General features: G+C 39.0%; 1 protein-coding gene across 2 annotated transcripts in view; it reads right to left on the reverse strand.

The window, feature by feature from the left end:
• Positions 1 to 13,079, reverse strand: part of Nachralpha6 (nicotinic acetylcholine receptor alpha6) — a 391,747-nt gene that overhangs the window by 161,522 nt on the left and 217,146 nt on the right. For both annotated transcript variants that reach the window (XM_076819769.1, XM_076819770.1), the window contains exon 6: positions 9,091 to 9,271. In XM_076819769.1, the coding sequence (XP_076675884.1) occupies positions 9,091 to 9,271 (181 nt within the window). The remainder of the gene's footprint in view (positions 1 to 9,090; positions 9,272 to 13,079) is intronic.

The following is a 13,079-nucleotide window of genomic DNA, read 5'->3' on the forward strand; positions in this document are numbered from 1 at the left end:
GGCACAAGCATACAACAGAGTTACAAAGGAATCCGAGTCTCTGCTTTTAAATATCTCACAGACTACTGAATTCTACGTAAAATGCCAAGCATGGATCAACCATTTCTCACTTCCTTATTTAATTACAAGTTGCCTGTAAAATCGATGTGTAACGCACCGCGTGGCTCCTCGCGAGACGTCGTCGCGCTTGAATATTTGATGCGCATAGGAAGCACAGATTTATTTACTAGTTTCGAGGGTTGGAGAGCACCCCTTTGGCGAAGGACGCCCCGTCGATCGAAGCGTCGCAATTTCAAGGGGCTGCGTGTGCATCGCGACGCGGATAACGCTCGTCGGGCTGAACAGGAAGGACGAACCATGCGTGATCCTTTACGCGCGCCTGCTCTGAAAAACGAGCACCGACTGTCGCAGAGCAAACGGTCCGAGTGGGGATCGTAAGTGAAATGAATTTATCATATCCCTGTCTGAACAGCCGGATGTCACGTGCTGTGACACCACCCGCGAATTCGCGCACCTAGGTATATCCGACAGTTCGAGCGAGCTTGTTCTTTGACGAAGGGTTTCGCGAAATATAACACGCGGAGGATCGCGCGAAACAGTTAAAAACGGAATTGGGGAAGTATCGCGCGATTCCATTGGCAGTCTTTGTTGTTTGTCGCGCAAACTTCTACTTAAATAAGGCGGGTCACGTAAAATGTTACAAATGAATATCTATTAAATTAAATGGAATGGGGTATTGAAAGGGCATTTATTGCAAGCTTTATTGTTCCGAGAGGCACATTGACTGGAACATTAGATAGTTTTTAAGATCCAGTAACTTTTAGATATTTGGGTCATTCTAGTTTTTTTAATAGATGAAAAATTCAGTGATATACTATAATATTCTATTTTAACATATATGTACCTAGTAAAATGTTATTTTACACATTCTCTGACAGAAATTATTACCATACTTGGGCAAACATTATTTGAAATACATATAATATAAAAACTAATATTCGAAATAATGCATTATTTGAATTATTTTATTATTTCTGTTTCAAAATAATATAGAAAAAATAACCGTATTATTATTATTATTATATGTGAAGATGATATAAATATTTTTTTACTTCAGTTAACTGTTCGAAATGAAATAGCATATTGTTACGTGCCGCGGCCTTTTTAGTGTTCGAGCGGCACGATTTTTAGACGCAATATCGATTAGGGGTATCCCACAGTCGTTAGACTATCAAGTATTGCTGGATTGACTTTATGATTTAGAAAAAGCAAGGAGGCTCGCCGCAGTCGTAACAGTCGATTCTTTTAGTTGATAATTATTTAGGTACCTTCTCAGAAGGAGAAGGGGTAGATTTTGGGATCGTCGTTGCTCCAGTCCCATACGGGTCTTTTCAATGGAATCAGATAGGTAATTCACTAGTAGAGGTTGAGTATAAATAAAATTTTAATGTTGAATAACGGATGAAATCAAAAGAACATAACATAAATTATGGATATGATCGATCAACAATTGTATAAAGTTCAGGTACTAATATAATTGATTATAATTTCTGACTAGGGAAATCCCACAGTCGTTTGACTGTCAGAAATTATTAGTTAGATGCATTAAATTTTAACAGTGCCAAATAAGTGGTAAAGAAAAAGATAAGAAAGGGAACTCACCAGACAGTCGCGATAATATAAATGTTAATCTGCTTTTAAATTTGCTTTTTGAGTTTTGGAAAACTTTCTGGATCGCTGATAAACCTGAATCAGAAAGAAGGATTAGACGCGAAAACACACACACACACACTTGATTTGAATTATAAATTGAAACGGAAATAATGTAAATTAAATTATTAACTGAGTAAGTTAAGCGAATAATTAGTTTTGAAAAGTTTAGAATTTGAATTGTTTCGCAAAGTTGAGTCTTTCACGCGGTTACACAGTAGACCGGAGAACTCTAGCTCTATAAGACTTCGCGGACCCAATGACACGCACCTCACGATTTATCGTCACAGAGTGCCGCAGCTTCACGCTCTCGGCAGCGACCACAGTGGGTCCGTACCGAAAATGCTTACGCTGCATTTTATCGCTCGGCCGCGTTACCATGGGCCCGTCTACTTAACGAGGCGGTGTGTGTGTGCGTTTTCACGTCCATCCATCAGACTCCCGATTCAAATATATGATCAATCTTTACGGAATATTCGTATTCACAGGAAAACATGACTGTACAGGAATGTTCATGATTTCATATACACAATTTCTGACTAGGGGAATCCCACAGTCGGTTGACTATCAGAAATTGTGTTGGGTATTCAAATTTTAACAACAATTTTTAATTAATTACTAATTCACGCATGCGATAAGATCGTGGGAAGGCGCGGTTCCCTGCACTGGATGTAGAGCATACAATTTTGTCAGTCTTCTAAGAAATGATCCAGTCTGCGCATTCCCGCTGTAGCCGTTACTGATTATGTTACAATGTTTAACGCGACGGTCAGAGGTGTGCTCAACGAGGGTTCTCCCACAATGCTGCAAAGCATTGTTGAAACGCACCCCTGCCGCTTACATAAAACGGATTCGGCACAGAAGGAGAATCACTGGGTCTTTCCGAACACGACTCTCTGGTGAGAACGCCGCTGCGTCAGCACCGCCTTACCTGTACCGCGGGACGGCAGTACGTTGAGACGACGACGTTCCAAGAAAAGGGGTTTTTGTTCTATCAAAAATATTATTAATTAATAGGAAGGAGTATGATCAACGAGGGATTTCCCATAACGCTAGGCGTTGTTGGTGCATACCCTGACTTAAAAGAAAAATTTTACGTTTCGAACGTAACAATATGTTCCTGAGTTTGTTCAGAAAACTGTGTTCTCAGGACTATTCTGATCTCTAACTTTTACCTGAAAGACAGTCGTGTCAGAAAGTATTTGCGGGATTATTTCGAGAGACGCTTATTTAAATACAAAATAAAATAAAAAATCATTTGATTAGTAACCAAATAATGAAATCATTCTGAAGAATATCAGTGATTTGTTCATATAAACTTAAGTACGAGTATTTGAAAAAATTTAATTAATTGGGAAACTATATTAATTATATAATTATTTCTAAAATACTTTATTTAAATAATGCCCAAGCCTAATGACCACTTGTTTCGCAGCTTAATCTTCCCCCACTTTCCGTTTAACAGCTGATTGAAGTAAATTGTGATATATATTGTGTAAGAAGTTACTTCACTTAAAACAATTTCGTATGCCACAAAAGTTTCAATAAATATTTTCCCGATGCATCATATCATTTAAGACGCATTAACTTGTAACCGTTTATGTCACTGATTCTGTATACAACACTTCTCCCATTTAATAATAAATTGACGATTTATCTGTTAACCAGTTGGACACATTTTTGGACCCTTTTAATATTTTCGAACAGTAATCCAAGAGTAATTTGTGTCTGGTTCTATTCCTACAATTTTCACCACTACAATTTCATTGAAATAAATTAAAACTTTTATGCTAGCGCATCGGATATATACGCATAAATTGGACGAGGCCTTTGAACTTTCATAATTAAATTTTCACGTATAGAGTTTTGTGAAAAATCTAAAAAACTCTATGAAAAATTGTAGCATCGATTCATATTATAACTGTAAAATACATACACGCGAATACGAGTATGGAATGAAATATAAATTGTCGAAAACCTCTCGAATCGCGAATTACAATGCCGTAATTCAGCAATAGAATGCCGCAGCGTGTAGAAGCACGCAGGCGTTGTTCCATTAACGGCGATTATCTCAACTTCTCTGAAATTCCGTAACAGACGAGTAGAGCATGTTTAACGAGATTTAAGGTGTCCGACGAAATCTGCCATACAGCAACGTCGTAGCACACAATTTGTTCGAGAAAAAAAAATATTTATCTCTGTCATAACTAATACTAATGTGCTGGGTTGTTCCTGCACCAGGGACAGCGCACGAGGGTTGTCGACCCAAATTTTAATGCGTACCATGTATAGGGTAAGCTTGTCTAATTTGTATCTGCGCCTAAATCGTACCCCCGCTGTTTCTTTTAACCTAAGACAGTCACAATCGCCCCTATCGGTAGAAACTGTATACAATTGTTAGCTATACATCATTAACAAGTCGAGTCACCATGTCGTCACTCCACCAAACAAATATAAAGCAGGTAAATTTTCCGGGTAGTTTTCACTAAAATTTTCCCATGATTCATAAGGATTGTGTACAATTACTATTCGTGGGAATCACTGAAACAAATTTCTATGTGAAACTACGTCTATTTTCAAGTTTATTTCTGGTTTTGATGCCAACGAACAGTGCCCTATATTTTAGCGCCATAGATTTGAATTCAGATTCACCTATGTGCCTATTTCCTACCACCGTGTGTAAGCTTAAATCGTACTGCCATGAACATTCAAAAACAAACTAGAAAAAAAATTGGATGAAGCTGAAAAGAAAATCATAACCGGAAAAACCAGAACAGCAAAGAAAACTCGTAAGAGGAAGAATGCCGCCAAAAGCAATGTACAAAAGAAGGAAACGAAGAAGGAGAAAGACGATGAAAATGAAACCCGGTTTTGTAAATTGTGTCAAGGAAATAGACAGGAAAATATGATACACATGCCCGCAGTGCAAAATTTGGGCACACGAGCTTTGTGCGGGAATAAATAGAAATACTTTGGAAAATGTATGTGATGAAGTAATTAAATTTGAAGGTGGTACGATGAAGTATGGTACGATTTAGAAACATTATTCCTAAATCGTACTTTTTCCATATTGAAAATAAATCGTTTTTCTGAATAGAAGTTGATTATTTTTTGTTGTTTGAGATTATAAAACTGTTTATTCAACTAGTAAAAAATTGATCACCACTACTTTTGTTTCATTTTCCCTGTTATTTTTCATGTAATAAGCATTTGTTCTTAAGGGGTACGATTTAGGCAAGTTTATCCTAATTATTTATTAAATTTAGAGTCTCTACTAATCCACGACATTCCAATATTCCCTAAAACTTATTTCGCTTTCTTCAATCACTACCTTGTCAGCTTATAAATTACCATGTTACGTTAAAAATTGGAAAAGTACAATATTATAATTGTCCCTAATATCCGACTATGTCCCTCTGCAATTTACTCTCACGCGAGATAAACCTGCCAAGTGCAAAACTGATAAAATCCAAGTCACGGAGGGTTCTCGAAAGAGTCCAGAAGTCAGACGTGGCATAAGTCACACGGGAGTTACAGACATTACCAGGAATTCTGAATGCGAATTCTCGATAAAGTGGTCTGCTTGAGAGCAGCAAAAGTTTCAAGCTAAAGCCAGCTCGTTAGTAGTGGGAGCATGTTATCATGCGTCCACCAGTGGCACACGATCAATTAATCATCCAGCATCGTGATAACGAAGCAGGTTCCTTAAAAACTGCAATTCTAGTTGGCAAGCGATGTGGCAACGCGTCAATAGCGGCTAGCGATCGTCCCGTTAACGACAATTAGCCTAAGTTAGCTGCAGCATGGAAATAATTGAACACGGCGACTTCTAATCCGACGATGGTTCACGCTATTACCACATTTCCGAGCGGCAACCGCCCTGAAAGTGGAATACAATTAACGGAACCGCGCCTGCAAATAGGCGCTACCAGGATCGGTTCCGCGTGCGCTTCAGGGAGCGTTCGCGACAAATTCGGGCGTTAAATAATATACGCGGGTATTTAACGTCCGCCGACGGGACGAATTTAATTATTCCGCTGGCAAGGAACGATCGTTACCCGCGGCGCTCGCGGAACTATCGAAAAAGTCACCGACACCGTGGCCACTTTGCAACTCGGATTCAACATTTAAAGTTTAATCAATCGACGGGAAATATGGCGGGTCGTGACAGATATTCAAAGAAATGGCACGATCGTTTGCGACGATTAAGTGGGGATGAAACTTGTGAATGTAGTATCGGCTTGTAATTGTTCGGACGGATTTGATAACTTGGAGGAGCAAGAGGAATGCTTTTAATCAAAGTTGCATGGTGGAGAAAGGAACGTTATGTGTTGATAAAAATTTGTTTCTACGCGGATTAGATTCTGTACCTTCTTGGAGGTAGTAGTGTACTCGAGAGTATAATATTGGTCGCCTCGCGTGATTTGTAGAATATTGAGGTAAGGAAAAAGTAAGTTGCAATTTTAGAGGATTAAGTGGTAATACATGTGAATTGGTTTATGTAACGAACAGGACTCGTTATTGAGAGAAATGTCCCTGTAGGTGGTAAATTGTCACTGCGCTAATAGCCTGGGAAATCTTAAACAAAATTTTCCTTTCTTGCCAAACGAGATATTGAGAAGTAGTTTTCCACATCTGGTAGAATTCAATTTTCAAATGAAAATTATTGAGATAATTCTTCTACACTTCGTCGAATGAAGGACTTCTTCGTTTCAGGTAGAGAAAATTTTGAAATTTTGAATTTCGCACCTGCGAAATGATGGCTTAATTTAAAAATCTCAAATGTAATTGCTGACGAATTTGTACGTCTCTGTATGAAGCTTTTGTTAGTATGAAGAAACTTTACTCAAAACCTGATGAATTTGTATATTTTTGTGAGGCTTGAGCTAATCTGAGTAGTTTTTATTCAAAGTAATGCAGGTCTTTAACGATACTATAGATTATAGAATAAAGGAAGGTCTGGCTTATCCGAGTTTAAGGGGAAAAGTCCGTGTATGGTCAGACGAGTCTCTCAAGCGCTGCAACAGAGACTACATTTCCCTGTAGCTTTTCATACGTGCGTTATTTTATAAATTGCTTGCAGTAAGAATTATTCAAACTAACAAGAACCTTCGAAACAGACAGAAGTTGGTAGCAATTTCATTTAGAATTCATTAATTACATCTCCATTTGCATGTCCTTCTGTGTAATGCAACAGACTTCTTCATACCGCGAAATTGAATAAAAAGATATTAATATTCTCGATGCAGTCTTTCTAAGAGTTATTTCAGCAGCTTATAAACACCCTGTTTATGTAACTATGACAAAACTACTGCGCGATACATAAATCTCTTTGTCACTTTCCACCACATAACTCTTAATTAAATACACAACACAGTGTCCAGTTAATTCCTCGCGAATAAAAACATAATGTTACATCATTTCAAACCAGATGTTAATTAAAAGTAGATCCCATTACGTACTCCACTAATCCAACAGAGCTGCCCTGCCTTGTTAATTCTACTAAAGAAACAAATCACAAGCACACAGTGTTCGACAGAGTAGTCTCTTGAATGACGAACATCGCGTAACAAAAACTGTATATTTCCTTCTACCTACAGCTTGCACAAAATACGCATAAAAAAAAACAATTAAGAACATTCTGCTCTTTCTCATAAACACGTGAAATCACACTTCTAATCAGTTTACTGGTTATGCTTTTTAGCATTTATTTTAGCATTATTAGATTACCGTAGAACTTTTATACCTGCCAACAACGTCGATTCTTTCTCGACACCATGAAACTGTACCTGACTAGCCGTTCCCTGCCAAATCGCAGGCGACAGATTACCCACTTTAAACGTAAAAAGAAAGTGCGAAAAGAATGATTTAGCGAGAGAGGACATCCCATATTCCTAGCCATCGGATGCTGTAGCGACCGCCTTTCTTTCACCCCTCTTCTTTCCCACACTTCTCGGCATTTCACGTATGTTAGTACATGTGCGTGTATGTATCGTATATACACATATACGTAAAAAATATATATATATCGTACCATATATATGTATATATATATATGTTTATATACCTATATTATATATATAGATCTGAGCTGAAGCTACGAAGCGTGAGAACGAACGGCTATCTATGGAGCGTTGCTATTGTGTTGCACTGAGTTCTTGTGTCGGACAAAGAAGCCTCGGGAGGGAGCTCATGAGCGTGGGATCAAGAGGACTTTTCTTTTTGCGTAGGTGGCGGGAGACGGGATCGAATATCGACGCAATAAGGATTCGTCAATGCTGGCGCGGTCTCCAAAAGCGTCTCCATTTACTGTTCACGGCGCCATGAACGGAATCGTCAGACCATTCTCGCGAGCTGGCAGACAAGTGTAAAAAAATTAGACGTATGTCGCTTTTGCGGTCGTCGATTTGTGGACACTGCTTTCGCGACTCGATTGTTGCGCCTGAGCTTGTAAGACGACCACGACAGGCGCGGATACCGATATCGACAGCGTTCCTTCAGTTTCACCCTGTCGCGCGTAGCTGCTGCCCGAAATCTTGACTTCTCGCGGTGTTTTACTTGTACAGTGATTGCGACTGCATTGTTGTGTTCGTAAGAGCGAATAACAGAAATTTTGTCAATAACAGTGCTTGGCACTTTCCGCGTCTTACTATGTTCCTTAATCAACACTGTCTATGCCAGATAAATGTTCGAAATATCAGTGATGAATAATAAATCCCCCGAAAAGACCCGGACAGTTCGATCAGCTGACGCAACCCAACGAACTTCGTTCAACCACGCCGGAAATGAACTAACGTCATTTAAATCATAAAATATGCAAATACATACGACATATCAATCCAGCGACGTCATCATTTATTTACCCAGCGTAATGGAGTGCCCGATTCGCCATTTCATTAATCATTTAATTTCCTAGACCGCCACTTCGTCAGCAGCATGATCTCTTTTCCAAAGACAAAATTGCCCGACGAAGTAGCATCGATCACACTGCCCTACATCTCAGCGACTTCCCAAGAATTCCAGGGATATTAATATCACGTGACAATGCGCTTTACGTAAAAATAAATAAAGTCACGATCACCGTGCAAGCGAGTAATCTGAAATTCGGTTTCTCATTGGTCAAATTAATTCTGTTACTGGTCTAAGGAGTTTAGTCGAATCGTTAAAGTAATTTAAGCAGCGTCTCTCGGCATGGCGTCGTCTACAGTGATTGGAGCCCCCGCATTTGGACGACACGTCGCCAGAAATCCCCGCGTTTGCACGCACCAAAGACGAGCGCACCGGTGCTCCGATCGGCGAAATTCGGGACCGATAAGAGTTTTGGTGCTCCGTGTGTATTCTGAGCGTGTTTTAGTGTGTAGTGGAGGCAGTAGTGTGTACCTGGTTGCCGTCGTAGGTCCAGGATCCGAACTTCATGTCACAGTGTTGGTCGTCAAAGGGGAACCAAGTGATGTCTATCTTGCATGTGCTCTTGAAGATGCCCGGGGGGACGTACAGGCAACTGCCGTTATGCGTGACCACCACGTTCGTTTGGTACGTCCCGTCGAAACCCTCATCCGCACTAACGTGTTCATACCACAGCTTCATTAATCAATGTGATCAACCACGCGTCGTTTCGCGTCCCCGTCTCGTCGCGCGCGTATCACGCTAGGATTCACGGCCCATCGATAATTTTCACGTGAATTTTTTTTCGCTTCAACCAGATCAAGCTGAAAGAACAGAGTTCTGCTGGCCAAGCATTGCTGAAGGTTCCCGCATCCTTCTTTGTTTCGTAACGGGGAGGGATAAATGAGAGAAGGGACATCATAAAATATGGTCAGTTGTAGATAATATTGGATTCTTTACAAAATTTTACATTTCTGGGGTGTATGTGGACTTTTTTTTAGTGGAATGTGTGTAGGTGAAATAGAGGCTTGATGGAAACTGGATTTCTATTTTGGTAGAGGAAGTTGTATTTGTGTTTTAATTTTTGGGAATGACAAATGGGGATGTTGGTAATGATAATTGATGCTATTAACGTAAATGGCTTAAAATGTATTTAAAATATCAGTGAATTTGATATCCTTTATATAATTTAATTCTTCCAAGATGCCTTGTTATTGAAGAATTATTTTCCAAAAGTTTAAAATATTGTAACGTGTTTTTTTTACCCACCAGCGAGTGCAGTCTTTTTTTCTACATCGTTCGTCGACTTTACACGTTTTGGCTTACATCTCTGAACATTGTAGATGACATGCTACAATGATTGTAACTGTCGCTCCTTATCAGACCAGGGGAAACCTAAAAAGGGTCTCGTGCTCATTCGAGCTGACATTATCTAAAAATACATCGGGCTTATGCAAAGGATGAACCGTCAAAGCCATTCTCCAGATTAATTGAATTGTAGTTAAGCCGCTATGAATTTAAATATAAATTGTTCGCGAGGAAAGAACATTAATCAAAAGTAATCTACGTAGAATTAATGAAGTTAGAGTATTATAAGTAATAATCTTGAATGTAATAATCGGTAGGCTTATGAATGTAACCAAAATTACGTTTTATTTCTGCATCGTCAAGAGAATCATCTATTGTGCCATTACAAACCGACACGGTTACGTTTTGCATTTGACATTGGGATTTTTATGAAATTAGAATATAATATAGCTTACGTGAAATTGGCAAGGGGTGTTAAGTCACCATTTTGCTGGCTTGGAATTTGTTTTATTTGAAAATATACAATCTACCAAGTTTTGTAACTTCTGTTGGGAAAATGATTTGTCGATATAGAAACAAACTTATTAAGAAAGTTCAATCCTTCCCGATTAAAATAAAAGAAAAGTGACATTTGTGAGACTAATAGTTTTGAAGGTAAGAATTCATTTGTCGACTATGCTTTCGTGAAAATGAGCGAAAATTAGAAACTTCAACGAACTGTATTTTTTAAACAAATTCGATGCCAGCAAAATGGTGACTTAAATCCCCATCATTTCGCGTAGACGGCATTATATCACAATTTTCCTCTGCAAAATTCCTGACATCAAATGCAAGGAAATGGCCGACTTTGCGTGGAATAGCCCTACCATCTTCCTCTGCGAAACGAAAAGAAGTATCTCTAAATCAGATTTGCATCTTGACAGTATGCGTCTCGTTTTGCAAAAGATTTGTCGATAAAAGCCGCTTATCGCGTTCTGAAGAGCATCTCAGACAAAACATAGCGAAGAAGAGCTACCGTCATATGCATCCTTTCCACGAGAGTCAGAGGACATCAAATTTCTTCTTTCTTTTATTTCACGCCAGCTGTGCAGCTTGCAAATGTAGCGCCAGTATTTTGATAGTTTTCAAGGAGAACGAAGGGGAAACTAAAGCGAAAACGTATTTGGAAGTTGCCTTCATATAAGACGTTCAAAAATATTGGTGTATCAGATTCATAGAGCTTCTTTTTAGAACCAAAACTTCCCAACGCGTGAGGCAAACGAAATTGACGTGATATCAAAAACAAATTTGATTGAAACTTGATTTGAAAACAATTATGATACGTAATTGCTTATTGCGAGGGCAGCGCATTATGCATTAATAATGAATCCTTACCACTTGATTCAGAAACAATGTGCATGCAACATTATAATTATTTTTCCCAACAATCGCACTTCTCCACCATATTATCGTTCGAGTGCTTTATTGTTGTTTTCGACGAAATGCCTTCATAAATTCGTGCAGATTTATTTATTAATTGTACGCCAATACGTCAGGGGATGAATGAAATGGCAAAAAAGTTACATAAACGTAACTCGTTCATCAATTTTTTATTCACCGAGATAGGAATACCGAATGACAGAAAGTATCCAGTACGTTATGCACAGGGTGCTTCAAAACTGCAGGTAGAAATTTAATTACGTGAAAGAAGGCATACAAGACACAGATCTTTTAAGAAATCAAATCATCCGTGAATATTCTAAGCTTACAAAAAAAAAATTAGTTTCGAAGTAATGCCAAAATAATCCTGGATCTGATATTAAAATCAATTTAACGAAACATATTAAACCCGATGCAAAGTACGACCCATAAGCTGCCACAAATCACGTTTTCGCCAATCCCTTACACAAGAGAGGCTCATTTAAATAATTCTTCCTTCCGTTACGCCAATCACGACCAGACCGGCAAAACACGAGATGCACTAACAATTAGTAGCACGTTCAATCGATGATTGTATAGTTGAATGTGACATGTTCGCAAACGAAGTGCCGTCACACTAACTTTTCCCCATGCGAGCGCACTCGAACGAGGCAGATGTACACAGATAGATAAACAAGCGACAGAGACTGTTCAATTAACGATAATTACCTCAAGTTATTAGCGATGTGACGCGACAATTATTGTTTACCCGTAGCACACTGTAATTACTGTAATTACTATTGCGTAACAGCGAGTTAGGTACGATTTCCAACAAATTATTGTTACTGCCATGTTTAAATAGCCCACGCGCGCGCCCACGACGTACTACATTTGCCACTTCGTAGATGGCACGTTACAATAGAGAGACAAATCTGGTGGCAAACAATACATCGTTACTATTCGTTTTCATACACTCAATGAATCCCAATTTAACTATCCCGTTTTGCAGTTTACAGCTACCACTTTGCTCTCTCTCTCTCTCTCTCTCTCTCTCTCTCTCTGTCTCTCTCTCTCTGTCTCCAAAAACAAAGCAATATTGCAATTTGTTCCTTTGGCACCTCGGAAGAAAATTGTATATACTTCCTCTTTGCTCAGGATGGCACTATTGTCTAATAAAATTATAACAACGAAATGTGAAAAGCGAACGGAATAATACAGGAGAGTCGAGGGAACGTGAGGAAAAAAATTTAGCCTTTATCACCTTTCAAAGACACGGCTGGCATTGTGCTTCGCCCAGGAGTTAATTGAGCTAATATGCCAGAGATAAAGTGAATCAAAATCCTGGTAGAAGAGTGAACGGTCGAGGGGAAAGGGGGGAAGGGTGCTGTGAAAAAGTATTCAATTAATTTTCACAAAGAACGAGGCGTTCTATCAAAATCGCTTCTTTCCATATCCCCTTTCAGCTTCATCTTGCCGCATATCTCACTACTTATCCAATTGAAAAGTTTTACCCTAACGAAAATTTGCTAAAATCAATTTCACCGTTATTCCGCGAGGCTCCGTTTAAATCACCCTTCAATTTCAACGAGCGCGCGATTCGTTCGGTTCGTTCTCGCAACGGAGGTTTTAAGTGGTCACCGTTTAAATATCGACGGGCGATGCGTTTGTTAACGTTCGATCGACAGGTCTGCGAGATATCGAAATTACAGTCACCCTGGCTCATTGCGACGATTTAATGTATCGATTATTATTCGTTTCGTCTCTTTGTTATTGTGTGT

The sequence above is a fragment of the Andrena cerasifolii genome, chromosome 9, assembly GCF_050908995.1.
Source record: "Andrena cerasifolii isolate SP2316 chromosome 9, iyAndCera1_principal, whole genome shotgun sequence".
Taxonomy (NCBI): Eukaryota; Metazoa; Arthropoda; class Insecta; order Hymenoptera; family Andrenidae; genus Andrena; species Andrena cerasifolii.